This window comes from Alligator mississippiensis, chromosome 7 (genome assembly GCF_030867095.1).
Source record: "Alligator mississippiensis isolate rAllMis1 chromosome 7, rAllMis1, whole genome shotgun sequence".
NCBI lineage: Eukaryota > Metazoa > Chordata > Crocodylia > Alligatoridae > Alligator > Alligator mississippiensis.
The window spans coordinates 50,526,753-50,546,982 of NC_081830.1; the positions used below are offsets into that span (position 1 = coordinate 50,526,753).

At 42.0% G+C, this 20,230-nt stretch overlaps 1 protein-coding gene across 1 annotated transcript in view; it reads right to left on the reverse strand.

Annotated features, from left to right (window-relative positions):
* Positions 1-80: 80 nt before the first annotated feature.
* The window catches only part of FARSB (phenylalanyl-tRNA synthetase subunit beta), a 56,951-nt gene continuing 36,801 nt past the window's right edge, over positions 81-20,230 (reverse strand). Inside the window, exon 17 of the mRNA XM_006271178.4 lies at positions 81-756. Within this exon, the coding sequence (XP_006271240.1) occupies positions 605-756 (152 nt within the window). The 3' untranslated portion in view covers positions 81-604. The remainder of the gene's footprint in view (positions 757-20,230) is intronic.

The following is a 20,230-nucleotide window of genomic DNA, read 5'->3' on the forward strand; positions in this document are numbered from 1 at the left end:
GACTTTTGAATGCTAAAGGATCAAAGGTTATGCTTGTTAGAGGGTGGCAGATATTGTATAAATCTTACTTACAAAATAGCTCTGGTTTTCATGAAATGAGTTTATTTCCCTCCCCCAACCACTGATGAGCACATGACAACCATACAGAATAAAAGCTCAGCTCCTTAGTTCTGCTCACATTCATTCAATATTTGCTCTAATCAATTATCTTATTTCATGGAATAAGAAAAGAATGAGATTCCTGTTCTGCAGCCATAATCAGTTACAGGACGAAGTTCTGCCTGTGGAAAATTTCTGATTCTGGAAACTAATGGTATACCTTGCCATTACATTTCTGTTGTAAAACACTGGGCTCTTACCCAACTTTCTCTCTTTCAAAAAAACACACTGATGACAAAGTGTAGTCCTATAGCTTACATTCTTGCATTGCAGAATGCATAGCCTAATTGTAAGGTGAAGACCATATTTACCCATGGAGCCAGACGGTGTTTTTCTAGTTTCATTAAAATGTTAAAGCGCAAGTGGATGTTCCCTGCAGAGACGGACTAAAGGGCAGCACTGTCTGTAAAAGTGAGTATCTGGAGGAGGGATTACAGTCCTGTCCTCATAAGAAGGGCTCAATATTGATCTCCAGGGCAGAGCATGGCATGGTGAGCTCAAATTTGGTGATAACATCAGGGTGTAGGACTCCGAGCCTTCCAATACTTTGACCTTTGGCAAAGATCTCAGCACAGCGGCCAGGGAAGAAAGCAGAGCCTGTAAAGAAAGTGAGAGAAAAATCAATATTTCTCCAGGCCAAAAAAGTCAATAGGCATTTAACAATGGGAACAAAGCTCTTATTATTAAACAATTTTCTCTAAGAATGGGCTCTTGCTTTCTAGCATTAATAGTTGTGCCACGATTGACAGAGAACAAAGAAACCTTCCGAGTTAAAAATAAAATGCGGAGGCCCTAAAGTGTGAACACTTTCCCTACTCAGTTGTTTTCACCAACGTTTTTTTTTTTCCTGTAATAAAAATCAGTGTAGATAAAGGAAAGTCAGAAACACTAAAATTAAGAGAACCTTCAGCCAGCTTCAGGTATGATTTGAAACCTGTGTGAATTTTCCTAAACATAAGGTGGGAACATAAAGCTTGCTGTCATCTAAGGGGTGAGCAGGAATGTCATGCTTCATTTCATGGCGCATTACCAGTAACTTGACCTACATTCCTTATCTGAAGAAGAGCTTTTAAGCAGTTTCATGTATACTGTAGAACTAAAGCAAAGACTGACCTAAAGGAAGTCTGAGCTGTTCCTCTAGTTGCCTCAAATCAAGCACCATGGTTCTAGATGTTGTTTGAGAGCTTTAAAAGCAAACAGTGAGATCAGAAGAGTCAAAGCTGTCTGCGCCCTTCTAATGCAATAAAAGAACAATTCCACCACTTGAAGTCTGCATTGTCTGAGAACTTACACAGCAAGACTAGAGGCTTATCCACAAGAGAATTATACCAGTGCATGCTCAGGTTTGAATATATACAGAAATGGGTAAATGAGTACACTGGTATAAATTCCTGTGTGGACACTCATCCTGGAATAACCTTTTTTTGGTTGTTTGTTTCAACTTAAACCCCTTCCAAAGTGACGTACAAAACCCCCAACATTTTAGATCAAACAAGTGTCCAGGTAGGCTAGTGTAATTCCCCAACTAGCAATACTTTCTTGGGGTACAGTAGGAGAGAATGCGCACAGGCATGTGCTCTATCCTGAAAGAGGAAGCATGAATTTTCCATTCAATGTCCTTAAAGCAGGGGTAGGCAACATTTTTTTAGCTGGAGTGCTGAAAAAAAAACACACGTCTACCTTGGAAGGTGCCGGAGTGCCGATATGCCAGAGCGCCGATATGCCACCTGCTCGGAGCAGCCTGGGCTCTGTGGCTGGCAGCGGCTGCTTAGAGCCCGGGCTGGTGGTGGTGTGCTGAGCAAAATGGCTTTGCGTGCCATGCTCGGCATGCATGCCAGGGGGTTGCTGCTGACCCCTGCCTTAAAGCAACTTAAAATAAGACTTGTGGATTCTCTTCTACAGCACTTGGATCTCCTGGAATCATAGACTAGGACTCTGGACCAGCAATGGGCCAAACAGGACAGGGACACTCCAGCTAGTAGCCTTAGAGCTCCTTGTGTACCCTCCCATGAAAACACCTACTGTTCACTTGGAAATCTGGTAACTCAGCACAGGGTGATGCCAGAGTTATCAATCCCCACAACTTGTACCTTTCTTTGCTCACATTTTTCTTTATGCTTTCTGACATTTACCGTCTTGGAAATCCAACAAAGCATCTTCTACAAGGAAAGCTCAGAGTATCATCTATAGGTTGTGAAAGGGGGTGACCCATCAGAAGAGAGAGGCTAGAAACACTTGTTTTTGCATGACAGTAAGTTTTTATGGAGGCACAAAGTGAAAGCAAATATAGACATCCATACCCTTTGTTACACTGCGTATATCCAAATTTGTGTCCACAACAAGTGGTAGTAGTAATTTGTGCTGTTTTATGGCAAGAAAGCACAGAGCTGCCCACGTTCACCAGGCACACTAAGCAGGTGCTCCTAGGGCTGGAGGCGCCCCAAGAATTTCAGTGCAGGACTGAGCTTCTCAAGACCCAGGAGAACCTGCCTGGCCTTCCCTGCCGATCCACCTCATTTGGCGCTATCTATTTCTAGCCAAACTTGTTTCCTCACTGTCCATTTCTGCAAACACACTGAGACATGTATGTGCTGAGGAACTACCTATAGGCATACCCCATAGGGAAGGACTAAAGTGCAACTGATACTGCAGCCATCCTGCTCTTTCCAGAGCCAACTTACTCTTGGCTCTGCATGAGGAGGGAAACAGATTCCCTAGGGACAGGCTTCTCTTTGGCTGCTTCGAAGTGCTAGCCGGAGTCTAGAGGGGACAGTTCCAGGCCATTGCACTCTGCTTAGGAGGAATCATTTAAAATGGCAGTGCCAGGTTCATTTCAGCCCCAAACATTTAAGTAGAAGCCTCTTTTATGAAATTCAAGGCCTACAAACATTGGGCCCCAATTTATTTTCTTCTTTTAATCAGCTCAGTGGAAAAAAATAATTAAAAAAAAAATCTTCCTGGTGTTTGTAGCAAAAAGTTGCAGCTACAAGAACCCAAGAGTGGGATTGATTGGCTATTTTTTGTTCTCGAGTCACAGGGAAATGGATTTAAATGCAACCTGAACTGCTTGTTGTTTGTTTACTAATGCTTTAAGTTTTTTAACAAACTAATTAAAGAAAAAAAATGCTTTTAGAGACACTAGTTAAAAATAGTTCTCTGTAAATCAAACAAAGCTTGGCAAATATTGATATTGGACATGCACAACTGAAGTGTTAACCTAGCTAAATAATCTATTTTGCTTAAAATAACATGACACCACACATTATAAGAAACTCCCCTCCCCCCCATCCTGAACCTACCAATCTCTCTTACACTTTCAATAAATAAAAACACAGTCAAAAACAAAATACACTTGCAGTTAGTGGTGAAAGACTGTCTTATGTCAACAATGCTGGCACTGTATCAACTGATCTGAATGGGATACCATGATATTCTCTTACAGGCTTGAATTTAAATTTAAGCTGGCACAAGAATAATGTGTCAATATGCTTTTATTACAGGACACTACGCCAAGGTTAAGATGTAGTAAAAAAAATGCTTTCAACATTACCTACTTGTTACTCAAGAACCCAGGAGACCAGCCTATCAATGCTGCTAAGGATAACCTTGAGAGAGGTTAATTTATCCTCTGAAGCCTCAGTTTACTGGGCATATCACTCTCCATCATGAGGCATAATTGTTTTTTAAAATGCTTGGAGGTCTCTGGATGATGTTATGTTGCACTGAAATCACCCCATAACAATGAGTTTGTGTCACTGTATCATCATCTTGGCTATACAAATTACTCCACATTAAAATATAATCTACAGCAGTCAATGAGTTAATAGCAAGCCATACATTTCTTTAAGTGGGCCTAATTATCGCTTGGTTTTAACAAGGACCATCTCAAATCTCTTCAGGAGCTGACTTTCATTGCAAATCAAGGAGCAGTCACGTACAGTCCAAACTATGAGAAAGTACATGTATAACTGATACTCCCCAGCTAGAGCTTGTAATAAGCAGGGATGCTGAAGTAATTAGTTTCAGAAATAGTTGCTAGACTGGAAGGGAGAGTGTTATGGGTATCAACATTACAGAAGTCACTAGCACAAGCTTTCATAAAGTATTTCAAAGCTATGGGAATGTTTCTTTTGCTTCTAAAATGGCTGCCTTGGAAGAGTTAAAAAAATAAATCGGGAAGCTCAGTGCACAGTCTAAGAGACTGCATGCTTTCTCCAAGAGATGGCTATTTGTCAGACTTCTTGGACTCTGAGATGCTTCCTATTGTTCAAAAATGGTTGTTGACTTTGGGCTCACAATGCTCTACTCTTCCAGAATTTCTAACATGTCAATCAACTAGTGTAGGTAGGAGGAGAAATCTGCTGTATTCCCCCTTCCTCAGCTAAATGGGCTGTTTGGAACTAAATAATGCATGTACATGTACGAGAGATTCTCAACAACACTAGCAAATTGGCACTCCATACTGGAAACCATTCTAAATTACAATACAGGCCTATAAAATGGAATGCTGAATTAGCTACTTTTCCTACTGAAACTGTGTCATTTTACCATGGTCTCTAACAAAGCAATAGCTAAAACACAGTATTGTACATATACTGTAAACTTTCCAGAAGCAGGATTATCTTTGTTTTGTAAAGGCCTTTCTTTGGTACCACAGAGATGAAAAGCATAATAATGCATCCTCAAGGGGGAAAAGGTCTGAAAAAACCTGAATATCAATATGTGTTTAGTCCTTCTATCCTAAGCTTAACAAACCAGAACTGTCATGCTGGATGTTTTTCTTCAGGCTCTGCATCAGATGGTCAGGTCAGCATGTCTTGTTTTCATTGCCAGCAGTTCAGTTGGAAAATGGATTTGAGTTGGTATCTTACTCTGAAGTTCCATGTTGGCATCTGTGTAAAGACTGACCTAAATCGTACTAGTAGGGGACGTTCCACTGCCTGCCTGAACATGGTACTGGCAACCCAAACTTCCAAACTCAGCTTCTTACTTCAATTCACATTCAGCATGAAATGCCACTTATTACACCTGTGCACAGGGCTTTGCCCAGAAGACCCTGAGACACAAATGTATAAGATCAGAGAAAACAGCCAGTAAAAACATGAGGATGAAGAGCTGTGATAGCAGCTTCAGGATCTCTGTTTAGACCGGCCAGAACCCTTGCTTCCTGAGCTGGGGACATTCAGGGTGCTTGTCTATGCACAACTTGGAAATTCAGCTTGATATAGCAAAGCTGAGCAAAAAAAGCATGTGCTACATTCACACATGCACACACACTTTGGTTTTTTTACAAGGTACAAATCCACCTGGCCTTCTACAATGAAGGTGGTCATAGTGTGGACTGACCATCTCTGCTGACAAGATCGCTAAGCTCACATCCACCATGCTGGGGGCAGTGGAGGGTGGTTAGTTTTAGCAACTGTACGTTGACCAAACAGATAGGATGCTACGTATACTGGCTGAAGCTCAAGAGTATTTGCAAGGGTACTGGCATTTAGAACAATGGAAGACAACCAGAGGCAGAATAAAGACAGGTGTTGGAAAGGAGGCCCATAAACCAAGGAAGGCCCAGAAATACGGGTAAGAGGGAAAGAAATGAGAAGATTCTTGTAGCAGAGGGGTAGGGTTTAGTTGTGGGACCAACCTGTGTTAAGAAGTAAGCTGAACTAGAAAGGTTTCATTACTTAGAAGACAAGCTATAAACTACATGAAGAGGATCCTAGACAAGCCAAAGACCATTCTGAAACACTAAAGAAACTGAGGCAAGGCAATACATGTTAGGAGTTGTTATTTTACGTGCATTTCTTGTGCTACAAAGTAAAAAAGCAATGGTGCTTTGACTCCTATACAAAACCAATGTGCTGCTAATACATTACATTTTTAATGTGCCTTTTAAGATGCAACCTATGAAGCTCCAAAACATTGACATGGCTTTAGCTTATAGAAACAGTGCATTTAAGCTACTTATGTAGCTGGGACTCTTTCAGTGCTGGGTATAGCGCTCTGTTCTACAAGTAGTAACAGACAAAGAAACTGCATCTGGAAAATATGCTGGAGAGACCAAGGGAGGAAATGGGGCTGCAGCCAGTTGAGACCCTGGGAGGCTTGAAATGTACAGGCCCAATGAATTGCAACCCAACACAGTTGTTTGTCAACAGGGGGAGCACGGTTTGGTTTGATTTGTAACCATCAGCAGACAAAAGAAAGAGGAGGTAAGAATTCTTGTCTCATTTGAATAAATCTAATTTTAAAAATTAAATTGATGGCCTACCACTGCTTCAATTTCACAAAGTCTTCCACTTAAAATGCAAGTTCCACACAACCCTGATGCAAGAAGGAATTCAAACTATCTTCCCAGCAAAGCTCACAGCAAGAACTTGTAGTTTTTTTAGCAGGAACTTGGGCAGCACTATAATTTGAGGTAAACACAAACTTCACCTGAAAAGCATTAGTAGTGATCAGCTAACATGCAGACAATGATTTAACTCTTTGTTGCTATATCAATAATTACTGGGACAGTTAACGCTGTACATTTTGTTTATGCCAGAGATGTGTTATGAGCTGGCATTTAAAGATAATGTAGTATGCCATCACTTTCAGGAATTATATTAGCTTGATTTTATCTATGTGCCCTGGGACAAGCAAATGAACAAACCTTTCTACCCAGCAAAAAAAAATCAAAAAGCTTCACTTACAAATACACTTCAGGTATGTAAACTTCACCTTGAAATTCAGCTGGAGATCTCATTGTCCTTTCTGGTGAGACTCCTAAAATGTCAGAAGAAGCTAAAGGGATGGGCAAGAAGGTCCATTTTTCTAATATGTCAACAGTATAATTGGTAGCTACAATACTGAGTGTAGTGAAACGTGATATGTCTTTCTACAGAAGAGATGCTAAAGGCAGTAATGTCTTATCCTGACATACTATACACAAGCAATACATAAAAGCCATGTCTCTTGGGTGCAAATAAGAATTTAATTTCCAGTAGTAAGTGAGGTGGAAATAATACCTTTAATTAAAGCTTCTGTAGCATCTCAGAATCCATAATTGCCTTTCTGCTTTCAGGCAGTTGGGGCACTTTGATTGCTCTGGGGGTAATTCTTTGGCCAGTAATCCAATAGAGTACCTGGTCTTTTGCACATTTTCTGGTTAATTGACCTTCAAAAGGCTTGGTGAGCCCTTTATGCTCTTCGTTGTCAAACACCTTGCACAGTTTCTTTTCTCTGTCCATTCCCCCCTCCTCCTCCCTCTTTTTAAAATAAAAGATTAAGTAATATTATAGGTCTAGAGTTGAGATAAGCTTTAGAACCTACCAATTCATTCCTTTAATTTGAAGGAAAGTCGGAAGTTGAAGCTTAAGAGGGTAACTGAGTGGACCTGAAATTCTAAAAGCAACCGACCCATGTGGCCTCTGAAGTATTTCATCTTAATTCCCATTCCCATTGGTTACTTTATCTGCCCTTTCACTTTCTTCTACTTGACCCATCTTTTGAAGTGCCTCACCTGCTCTATGGTAGTGTTGGAGTGATATTGAAGCTGTGATGGTCTAGGAATTATCTGAGAGGCAAGGATATTTTTGAGTGACTTTTTCTGTTGTTGTTTTGTTGTTGTTTATTGGACCAACTGCATGGTCAAGATAAAGTTAGACAAGCTTCTGAAGGCAAAGCATTCTTCCTTGGATCATGTGAAAGCTTGTTTGACTTTATCCCAACTATGCAGATATCGCTCCCAAAAAATTCTTGTCTTTCATCTGTTCTATTTTGTAGGGGTCTTTTTAAATATTATATTTTTAAACATTACATTTTACACTGACTTTCTGAAAACCAGGCATTAGTACAAGTGGCCGGGTATCAAGCATACAGCTTCTGGGGCAGATCCAGCTTGTGGGCCTCAGACTGACAATATGCGAAGGGCTGCTCTGGTGTGCAGGCTGGCCCTGGTGCCACGGACACTGCAAGCAGCACATGTCGGACCAATCCTGCACACTAGCTCTGGGGCAGGTCCAGACTGGGCTGTGTTGGAGCCAGTATGCACGGCTGTCTGGCAGGGCTCCATATGCACTGTGTGCTCCATGCTGGCCCTCAGTACCATGAGCAGCACCTGTTGCACCACGTCCAGTCCTTGCAGCATTTGCACCATATGCTGGCCCTGCTCGGGGAGGGTTTGTGCCACCTGTGATACACAGGCTGGATTCAGCACTGTCCATGCCACAAGGGGGCAGCACAGTGCCGTACCTAGACTCCTGGCGGCCCAGGCCCCTCTTCGCCAGAGACAATGATATCATAGTGTTTACGTCTGTGAGCGTGTTCTGAAAAGTCACAAAAGCAATATGATTTTGTCTTACAAACTGAAATGATGATACATATAACCAAATTTGTTGAAATAAATGCAGCATTAGGTGCACAATATTAAATTTTTTTGCAGTTGTAATTTTTTTTTTTCCATTGGGCCTTGGGCCTGGTTTACCCATGACCGTGTCCGGGTCTGGGCCAACATGGGGCACATGCCGCACTGCTTCCTCTCCTTCCCCCCCAGCCCTGCCTCAGCCAGCTGTATGCTTTGGCATGCACAGACAGACTAGGGCTCAATTCTAACTGGCCCTGGAGCCAGCACTTGGGGCAGGTCCAGTGGGGCGCTGTATGCAGTGCACACCTCGGGCCAGCTCCCTGTACCACAGGCAGTGCTCATGGCACAAGGACAGCATCTGAAAAGATAATTCATTTCCTTAGCGCCTCATGTGGAACCGTAAGATTGAACTCAGTGGAAATTCTTGTTTCTGCTCTCAAAGGAAAATACATTTCTATAATCATTGGTTCTATGGATTATTCTAAGGCAGATTTACTGTGACTGCTTCTTTGACCACTTGTTTGGCAATACATAACCTAAGAGAAAATTCAGTTCTGTACTGCGTTAGGCAATTTAATTTGCATAAATTACAAATTAATCTCCCACATATTCATGAGATGGCTCCAAGCTTTTAAGAGTAGGATCTTAAATGATCCCCAATACTGCAAGCCTCTTTGAAAGTACTGAGAAACCAACAGATTTTGAGTTCAACCAAGTATTTAAAAAAATAAACAAACTCAGTACAGCGAGTAAATGAGGTTACTGAGTTCAGCGGAAGCGACTAGCCAGTTATCAACCTTAGTCTTCGATCTTTTCATAGCCCGCCCTTTGCCACAACAAGATGCATTGGTATACCAGATACTTTGGACAACTCTTATGATTGTAAACATATGGCTAAAAGCTTTAACTAAAAATCAGCCTGATCATTCTCAAAGCAAATTTCTTGTACCATAAAAGGAAGTAAGCATTTACTTAAAATACTCAGGAGGAAAAGAGAAAAACAAAAGCACAAAATAAATTTAAATAATTATTTAAAGCCAACTGCAATTACATGATGTGATCCTACAGATTTGGGGCTTGCCATGTTTAGATTAAAGGTAAACTTTTATCATACTAGTTTTCCTGCAAGTTTTTACAACTATTCAGCAAATTACACCAGGTGTACGCAGGGCAGTAGGACAATCAGTTATTTATGTGTGTGGATAACACTGAATACCTGCAAATAGAGCTTGGTGCTCAAGTCCCTGTGGGGATAGCTCTAAATTACATATGTATTCAGGATTATCAGCAAATATTCTGCTCATAAAACAAATTAAAGACTACATTTTAATTGCACAAAAACAAAAACATAGAATTATGAGATTACCAAGTACCCTAAAATACAAGATGGATGTACAGTATATGCAGTTGGATATACTTTTGATAAAATGTAGATAGCAATGATTATACGTGCTTAGTTTTTATATATTATACCTCTTATTTTGATTTCTTCAGATCTGCCTTTTTCTTAAAAATCAGCAGATCTGGTTAGCTTTGGAAATATTTTACAGATTTACAGAAGTTTAGGGCTGAAAGGGACCTCATGAGATCATTGGGTCCAGCCTCCCTGCTCTCTTGTACAAAGCTAGGGACTGAGATTTTGAGAGAATGCCCGACAGTTTTTAAGTGCAGTTATTGCCCAACATAGTGATGTCAGTGTTTGAGATCACAGCTAGCTGGCTCCTTAGCATAGCTGTAACAGATTCTGTAGGCTGCCTATATCTCTCACCATCAGGTTTTTAATTTTTTTTTCCATTTGTGCAGGAGTTCACTGACACCTAACTATTATTCATAATTCTAGCCTAGTTTGATTTTTCATCCTTGCAATTCAAGTGCAGCTGCACAAGTGACAGTAATAGAGAAAGTGCTAATATAAACCATGCCATCTAGTGATTTACAAATGTAACAGATAAGGGACAAAACAGAAGTTGTAAACCCAGTGTTGTACACTATAATACCACTGATGTCATGTAAACTGATCTGTGGTTAAAAAAAACTCAGAAACAAAACAAAAACACTGTACTGCTACCACCCTACAGGACCTTGATTACTGTGTGGTTCTGAGGTCTAAGGGAAGTAAGCATTTAAGATCACAGATATGAATGAGGGGATTTCTATTATTCTTTGTATGGATAACCAGATCAGATCCTATTTAACTGACATGCCTGTAGGAAAGTGTATGCTGAAAATAAAACCTTGGGGAAATTCTTTCCACTCCTGTATGTTTCTACAGGAATTACTATTTTCACAATAAATATACTGTGTTCACTGCATTTGGTTTTGTGCATGTGGTTAGGAGAAATGGCATATGTGGATCAGAGTCTACCTGAGTCATAAAGCAAGAATGGCAAAACAGCCAGGCAGGCCCTCATCTATTTTTAGTAAGGTTCTGAAATACATATCTATATCAGTAATATTGAATGTTACTAATTAGTGGTCTGTACAGGCAACCCCCGCTTAATGTGGTTTCACTATAGCGCTTGTTTAAAATATGAACCTGTTTTCACTTAGTGCTCAGAGTGTTTTGTTATAACGCTCAGCGCAGGGCTGGGGAGAGGCACTGATGGTGGTGGCAGTGAGTGAAGAGGTAGTGACAGCCAGTAGAGGACTAGGGCAGGGCAGCAGGAGAGCAGGGTTTGCTTCTGCATGTGGTGCTGGAATTGGCGGGGAGGAGTGGCAGTGGTGAGAAGGTGGGGGAGGGGGACACGACTGCAGAGCCCGGGCTCGTGACCAGGGCCAGGGCTGGCAGGGCCCAGGGCAGGCAGGAGTGAAGCAGGAGCTCGCAGCCAGCGGGCAGGTGGGGAAGAGTGGCAGTGGCAGCAAGAAGGGACAGGTGGGCAGTAGGCATGAGCACGGGGCCCGGGCTGGTGGGGCGGCTGGAGCATGGGGCCCAGGGTGGCAGGATGTGTATGTGTTGTCCCCTGCCCTAGACCTCAGCGGGGCCAAGCCTGCGAAGCACCCCCGCCCCAGGGCTGCAGTCCTCCTGCCCCTGGGCTGCAGCCCGTGCTCTGTTCCAGTCACGCACTCACCTGCAGGGCATGTACATCGTCCTGAGCCTGAAGCAATCTGGAGGGGGCAGATAGGTGGCAGTGCCCTGAAGGGAGCCCCCACTGGGCAGAGCAGGGTGTGGGCACTGGTGGATGGGTGGTCCCACTGCTTCCCCTGTGCCGGCCAGAGCCCCGCTGCCTTCTTGCTGTAAATCCCTGGCTGGTGGGGACCAGGGCGGGGTGTCAGAAGTGTGGGGTCTGGGCTGGCAGGTTGTGTGGAACCAATTATATTTATTTACATTAAATCCTATGGAGAAATGGGTTTCACTTAACGCTGTTTCGCTTAGTGCTTGGTTTTTCCAGAACCAGTTAAGAGTGTTAAGCGGGGATTCCCTGTACATCCTGTCCAATCCAAAAGTTAGCCTGGCATTGTGTGTGTCATTTGCTTCTTTTCAAATCTAGAGAATTCCCAATTCCAAATAATTGTAAAGATCAGGCTCCCTCTTTCCCTCCCACCCCATGTGTAATCATTTGACTCGTACCTGAAGTGAAATATTTAGAGGGCGTAAAGATTTAATGTTAGAAGGCCTAATCCCCTAATTCAATGATGGTCTTTCATACCCTTTTTAAACTTCAAAGGAGGAAACCCTTTACCATACGGTAGTGCTTGGAATTAGTCAGCCAGACAGACAAGGGAACAAAGCATTATTGAACCTTATTCTCTACTGCTTTTTGGGCATGGCTATCATTCATTATGTTTGTATGGTGCACAGCAAAAATGGGTTCTAGCCTGGCTGCAGCTTTCATACACTATCTAGTATAAATATAAAAAACAATAAGAACCAAGCCAAGCAAGTGCATAAGTCTACAGTAACTGTATTTTCCCACATTTCTGTGTATTTTAGTTTTTCATGCCTTAGTACTAGCCATCTTTCCTTGTGACCCCTGCCATTACCCAGTCTGAGATGGGTAGAACCACCAGCAACTGGACTTTGGCTGCCACACTTCATGCTATTCAGAAAACAAGCTGGCTCCTTGGCATGAAACATCCTGTACAATTAAATTAAGGACCTCAGCAACCACTCATTTTTAAAAGGAAGGCTTAAGTTTTGTAGGAATAAGATTCCTATCCACTAAAAGATGAAATACACTTCTAAATCAAAGATGACGTGATCCTAAGGGAAGATAAAGGCAAAGTCAGTTCCTCCTCCATGGGTCTGAGCTCATAATTCTGCATCTCTCACTCTTGACAAAAATTTTTAACCAGAATAAACACTATAAGCGCTTACTGCATCAACAGGTGTAAGAGCAGAATGCTGAACTCCATATGTGCCGTTAGCTGCAAGCATGATTTACCAAAAAGAGGCACTAGAGTTCCAGGGTTATAAAACATTGAGTCAAGTCAGAAGACATAGTCCCAATTCCTGACTCTGACAAATTTCCTGTTGAAGTCCTGAGCACATAACTTAATATCTGTACTTCAGTTCCCCTATTTGTGAAATAGGAATGATGGTGTTTATCCTCCAAGGCTCAAGGGAATCAAGTATTACACACATTATACAGAGTAGCAAATACATTTGTAACTTAAATTCAGGTACTCTGCGTCACATGCATCCTATTTCAAAATACATGGAAGTCTGAAAGCTCAGTTTAGGTCTGGAATTCTACAGCAATTTTAAGATGAATGATTTTCCTCACACATTCATCATAAAACCCTGAGAAGAACAGATTAATTGCACATTTCATCATGGAGAGCTTGATGCTAAATTTTGCAGTGAGACACAGGTTTGGGCTGATAAACGTCCAAAACTCTGAGTCTCACAAGACAGATGGCCAGAAATGTCTCAGCGTTTCTGTCAAAACATACATGTGTGGGAAAAGGTCTGTACCAGTTCTTTAAAATGTACAGTTGAGGAAAAATAAAACCTAATAATTGAGGCTGAGTTCTAAATTAGAACGGTCTTGATGAACAACCCTTATTCTAATATATTCTGCAGTCACCGATTATTGTGGGCTTCTTATTTTGATTCGTAACAATTACCACTTCCTAAAATTTGTACTGAAGCAGACCATTGAGAATCCAAATGGAGCTCATAGTCCCCTCATGGCATGTGCTATACACAACAAATGAGAGAGAGGCCTTGCCTGCAAACACTTTAACATTTATATAAGCTAGGTGGAGGAGGGAATGGGGAGGACAGAGGCAAAAATGCCTTGGTTAAGTTCATAGCAGGTCAGTGTAAGAGATGAAAAAAAAAAAAAAATCTCTGTGATGAAATCACATCTCAGTTGAAGTCAGTGGGTGCATCTACACGTATGCTTTACCGGGGAGTAGACTAATTTGCTGCACTGTAAAGCGTCACCATCTACATGTGCAGCAGTATTAAGCCACAGTACAGTGGAGTTGAAGATCGTACTTTTGAGGAGTAATTAGCTGTAATTAAACATGTGCAGACATTGACCGTGGGCATAAATTATACCTGGTCAGCCCAGCCAGCCAGGGGCCAGACTCCGGCCTACCACCTAGCCATATCTGGCACTCTCATGCCCCAACCAGACCTAATGCCACCCCCATGCCTTCTGCCAGCTTGGGCCTGCTCTGCCCCAGCTCAAATTGCAGCTGTAGTGGGCATATGTGTAGACCCTGTACCCAGGAGCAGTTTACTATGGCTCAAACTACTCTAGAGTTTATTGCTTTGCATTTAATTGCACATACAGATGCACCCAATGGGACTTTTGGCACTGTGGCCAAAACTGCACCCCAAATTAACTCAGTTTCCTATCCACTGGACCATCCTGCTTCCCCACAAATTGGAGGCTTGCAATTTAGATGTTGTAGTTGCTCACTCAATTGGACAAGTCACTTCTTTGAGGGAGAACTTTAAATAACTGAAAATACAGTATTATTTCTAGTTAGGAAACACTTTGCTCTTTGAGTGAGAGGATGGAAGAAGAAAGATGGCTGACAAAATAATACTTTTGTCTATTGTGAGCCATGCTAGAAGTTTTCAAATGAAACTAAGAGAGATTACCTAGTAGTGCATTTACTATGGTGAATGATTATAAAAAAAGGTAGCCACACTGGAAAGCCACAGATTAACCCCCAAAGAGGCCTTCAAAATAAAGATTATTGTAGTAACAAAGCAAAGAGAAAATGGCAGAGAAATAAATGTTTTGAGAACCAGGTCATAACCATGGATACCTCTGTGGCTTAAAGGACAGAACTGAAATTATTCTGGAACTGCACTTGGACATAAGAGAATTAACCAGGTTTTGGAATGTTTTAACTTGTCAAAAAAAATCACAGTGGGAGCAGAAACATGGTAATCCCCATAATTTAAGGCATGCATGATGGACAGAGGAGGACAAGGAAAACATTTTTCAATTTAAAAATCAAGGCAACTTGACAGTGAAGAAAAATCTTCAACAATAAAAAGTTATATATTTACCGAGCCACACCCTTTCTATTGACTTTTGAAAAGAAATCCTTGCTCAGATGCTCTCCGTGCACTATGGAAAGATCTGATTAAAGAAGCCAGTTCATATGACCTAACACAGAAACTATTTTAGGTGTTTGCTCTTTTGCTGTGACCTCACACTTTAACCCCTTGTCTTAAAAAAAACAAATTACATTCACTTCTTCACTCAGTAATGAATTCTTGAAGAAAATTAACACGCACACCATCATTCCTAAGATAAATATTCTTCTTCCACCTGACATCTCACCTTTCTGACATTACTCCTATAACCAGCTTATGTGGAGGATACTAGATACACAGAGCATTCAGGAATTTTCAGAGGAACTGGAATAACTAGATATTCCACTAGCTCCCAGTGGGTGCATCTACCTGAGATGCTACGGCAATATAGCATTGGCAGGCACAAACCGCCAGGCATCGGCAGGCACAAATTCATAGCTACTGTGCAATAAGGTTGGAAACAACCCATGCAACGCAGAGACTGTGTAGTAACAACTGCACAGCTGGGGGCACGTGTAGACGCGCCCAATGAGTTGTAATTCACTAAGAGCATCAAAGATTAGCTGTACACAGAAAGCCACTGAACACAGTCTTTCTTTGCACTTGACACTGCATATTTTTATTAGTTTCTTGCACAAGTGTGGTGCCTTAAAGCTTGATTTCCACAGGCAAAAAGTGACAACAGCTTAGTACACAGTGTTGTAGGTCTGGTAGTCTTGACTTGTTTGCCACAGTGTTTCAAAGTGGGTTAAGCATAACTGCTTCCATTACAATGCTGAAGTACCTGTCAGTTATCAAGTAGTAAAACTTCTTGCAAGTGTAACAATTCAAGGCTCTCTAAGAACTTCCAGAGGCTCTTTTGTTTAGTTTTTGTCCAGCTAAACAAAATTCAGCAACTTTTCTACACCCAGCGCAGCTGCTTCAAGTCTTTGTTAGATGTTTCCTTGGACACTAATTAGAGGTGCACCGATGCATCAGTCCCATACCAGATCAGCACAGATATAGGGAAAATTGACAGTATCAGAAATCGGCTTTTTTTTGCCTAATGTGGCCGATTTAAATGCCCCATACATGCATGTAGCTGCAGCATGCACACAGCCAAGAGCACAGCCTGGCAGCTTGGAGAGCAGCATCTGGCTGGTAAGTCTGAAAGGGGTGGGGAAGAGGCGGGATGGGGGGACAGGGGCAGGCACTGTTCAGCCGGGGCAGGGGGGGGAGGGGGGGGGAAGCTGCCACTGCTGCACAAACCTCAGGAGAGCATGGCGGGTATGTGCCCCCAGATCTGTGCACAGGGCAGGGTGGGCTGCCACTGCAGGCTGGAGCTGGGGGCTGCACTCAGGGTGGGTAGCGGTGGTGCTGGAAGGGCAGTTACAGCAGGGAGGGGCGAGGGGGGGCTACAGCAAATTTAGGGCTGGCTACAGTCCCACCCCCAGCACCACTGCCACCCACCCTGAGCACAGTCCCTGGCCCTGTGCGCAGACCCAGGGGCACACACCACCCATGCTCTCCTGGAGTGTGCAGAGGGTGGGAGCTGCCCCCCTCCCGGACAAGCTACTCATGACTCTGTCCCGCACCCTGCCCCAGCTGTGCAGTGCCTCCCCTAGCCCCACTCCCTCCCTCACCATGGGAGCCTCACATGGCTGTCTACTGGTTACATGCTACCATATTCTGTGTTGCAGTCTTCAAGTACCTTTACAGATCTAGGGTCAGATTTCTGAAGGTATTTTCTTCAATGGTTGCTAGGCACCTAAATACCTTTAAAGAATCCAACCTCAGGACTCAGTGTTGGTAGCATTAAGAATCAGAGTTGTCTACACCCTGTCAAGCCTTGCATGGAGGTCACATGCTTCCCTTACTGTATATAGTGGAGAGACCTACCATCCACCTTTTTCTGTGTATTCCTTCATCTTTCAGTTACTTTGAGGCTAAAGCCATCTCTCTTCTGTATGTTAACAGATAACATGGACTACCTAAGTATACATAAGGTGCATCTTATGCAAGCACATAAACATGATGGTAGAAATGTTAAATAATCTATAAAGTATCACACTGATGGCTTGGCCAGGAGTCATGGTCCAGGAATTGTACATTATAGAATGAAAAGTAACCTTACTTCTAAAACCTAGTCAAAAGTGTATTATGGCAATAATGGGCAGATACTGTAGACAAGGGAACACAATGCAACAATGAATGCACACAGACCAACATGCTAAGTAACACAGCCCAGGAGGGGGTACTGATGGGGTCCCTGTTTAAGATCACATAATCAAATGAGAGAAATGTGTATGGAAAAAAATCTTCCATTTGGAAGACGGATACTGGAGAACTTATGTAGCCAGCAATAAAACATTGCTAGATTTTTGTAAACCATTACTTAACACAAAAATATTGTACCCAACATGAAGCAACTAATTAGACCTTGTTATGATGGAAAAAGATGAATTAATCATTGAATTGAATAGCTGATGACTGGACAGGTACCAGGGATCAGGTACCCAAGACTCATTTATCTTCTGTATGAGAACAAAAGATATGGTTTCAACCAGTGAAATATACAGTGGTGTTTCAAAGGCACTAATTTCCCAGAAATCAGGAAAGTTATAAGAAGTTTGACATGAAGGAAAATTTTAGACAAAAAAAAAAAAAGTGAATGAAAATTGGGATCCCAAAAACGACTTCAGAACTTAGAAGTAAAAGAAATCCTGGCAAACATGAAGGCCTATTAGCTCCAACTAGTAAAAAACTGTTAATGATGATGTAAAAGTGTCTTAAGTGTTCAGGAATATGTCTGCTTTCCACCCCCAGACACTTTGCACTCAAGAGTTCTCAAAGTTTGAAAGACTATCTTTGACCCAAAGATGCTAATTCAACAAATCTTGGAATACTGGGAAAATTACAGGGGACTAAGAGTGCTAAAGCTGTTCCATTATTCCAAAATAGCAACAAGAAAGGCCTCAATAATTATAGACCGGTTAGCTTGACATCAGTCTGGGTCAGATAATGTAAAAGCTGAGAGAGATTCCCACTGATAAAGAGCTCAAAAGATAAGAATATAATTAATGTCAATCAAGATTTTATGCTAAATAGGCCTTGTCAAACAAACCTCTGCCTTCATTCTTTGAGATTATATGTTTGATTAATAAAAGGTATCTGCATAGGCATAACACAAAAATTATCACTATACAGTAACAATAGGGAACACATTAAATGGCTTTAACTAGCTTACAGAGGGTGAATCTATATGTGCACTTAACTGCATAATGACTACTTTGCTGCAGTGTAAAGCATCACAGTCGACACATGCAACACTATTAGACTGCAACAAACTGATTTTTGCTGCAGTCTATCAGTACTATTGTACGGCAGTGAAAATAACTGCACCTAAATGCACATGTAAACACTGACCCAGGTTTACATTGCACCTGGTCAGTCCAGGCAGGAGATCAGACCCCTACTTACCAACTAGCCACATGGCTCCACATGCTGGAGCATTCTTGTGTCCTAGCCAGCTTCTCTGCCGCTGTCTCCCAGAGCCTGGGGCTGACTCCCTGGGCCCTCTGCCAGCCTAGGGCTGCTGTATCCCAGTTCAAACTGCTGCAGTTCCCAGGAGCAGTATCTGCACGAGCACCCTGGACTGCAGCAGTTTGAGCACCTACATGTGCTATTAAGGTGACATGATAAGCTACAGTGCAAACTGAGCCAGAGTTTATCACGTCACCTTAATGGCACGCGTAGATGCATCCACACAGATTTAGAAGTCATCCATAGGGAATCATCACTGAACAGTTTCATTTCTAGCAGCGACTGATTTTAAGTTTGATCCTTTTCTGCATTTCCACTAATTATTCAGAAGTAAATATAAAATCACTGCTGAAAAGACTGGCAGACTGAAAAACGAGGACGAGACACAAAGAAGGTTCCAGATATGTCAGTTAAACCAGCCAACTCAAAAGCAAATTGTTACAGCCAAGTGCAATGTTCTATACCTAGGAACAAAGAAGTTACTGAACTAAAGGATGTCATACCTATAACAATGTGGGGCAGGGGAAATATATCCTAGGAAGCAGTATCCTTTGACAAAAATTTAGGGGACAAACATTGAGTACAGACTCCAAGTTTGCTGCTGAGAGGCAAAGAGTTAATCCTTCATGCATACAAACTTGGAAATACAGGTTTCCCTGGCTTTATGCTGTACATGCATTCCTGGAAAACAGTGCATAACTCGAATTGGCATACAGGGAACCCACTTTTACAATGTAACAAATAGGGATAGGTTCCAAGACCTCAACTGTACTGACCCCCAGGCCCAATTCTACCATTTTTATAAGACAATTTTGGTATTTGCCAACAGCAGACAGTACACACAAGCACAAGGCACTATCATAATGGGGATGGCAACTACAGAAACATGTTGCAGACGAGTGAGGAGACTATATTTTTGTGTGTATCACTCCCACAATGCACCACCCAAAACAGCTGACTGCGGGCTTCCACCACACCGATCACATAAGGATGAATTTACCTCACATATAACGGAGCTTGGTATAAAAACGGTCATCACGTAAGAGTGAATTCGCACATACAGAACCCGCGTGAAGCGAGGGAAACCTGTACTGAACAGAAGTAGAGAGGTGATTTTTACCTCTGTGTAATGGCAGTTGTGAGAGATTTATTATTTATTTACTTATTAGAATACTGCATACTGTTTTGGTGCACATGCTCTGAAAGGGATATTGAAAAAGTCCAGGAAGAGCCATAAAAATTATTTGAAGGCTGGAGAAATTGCCTTCAAGTGAGAAGCTTAAAGAGCTCAATTTGTTTAGTTTGTCAAAAAAGATTAGAGAGACTTGATTATAGTGTGTAAATCCTTTCATGGAGAGAAAAATACTGGGTATTAAAAAGCTCTTTAATCTAGAGGAAAATGCAAAACAAAAAACTCAAGGCAGACATTTAAATGAGAAACTAAATCTTCTCAAATCTTCTACAGCAGGGATGACTAGCCAATGGAATAAACTATCAAAGAGAAGTCTTGGTTCCTCCCATCCTTGAAGACTTGAAATCGTGAGTAGATAGATGCCTTTTGAGAAGTTATGCTTTAGTTGACAAAGGTTAAATGGGTGGCAGTTAAAAGCCTGGGATAGACACAAAGTTAGACCAGAAGATCTAATGAATCCTTGTGGAATAAATTTCTATGGGAGCGTCCACACATGCAAGCACGT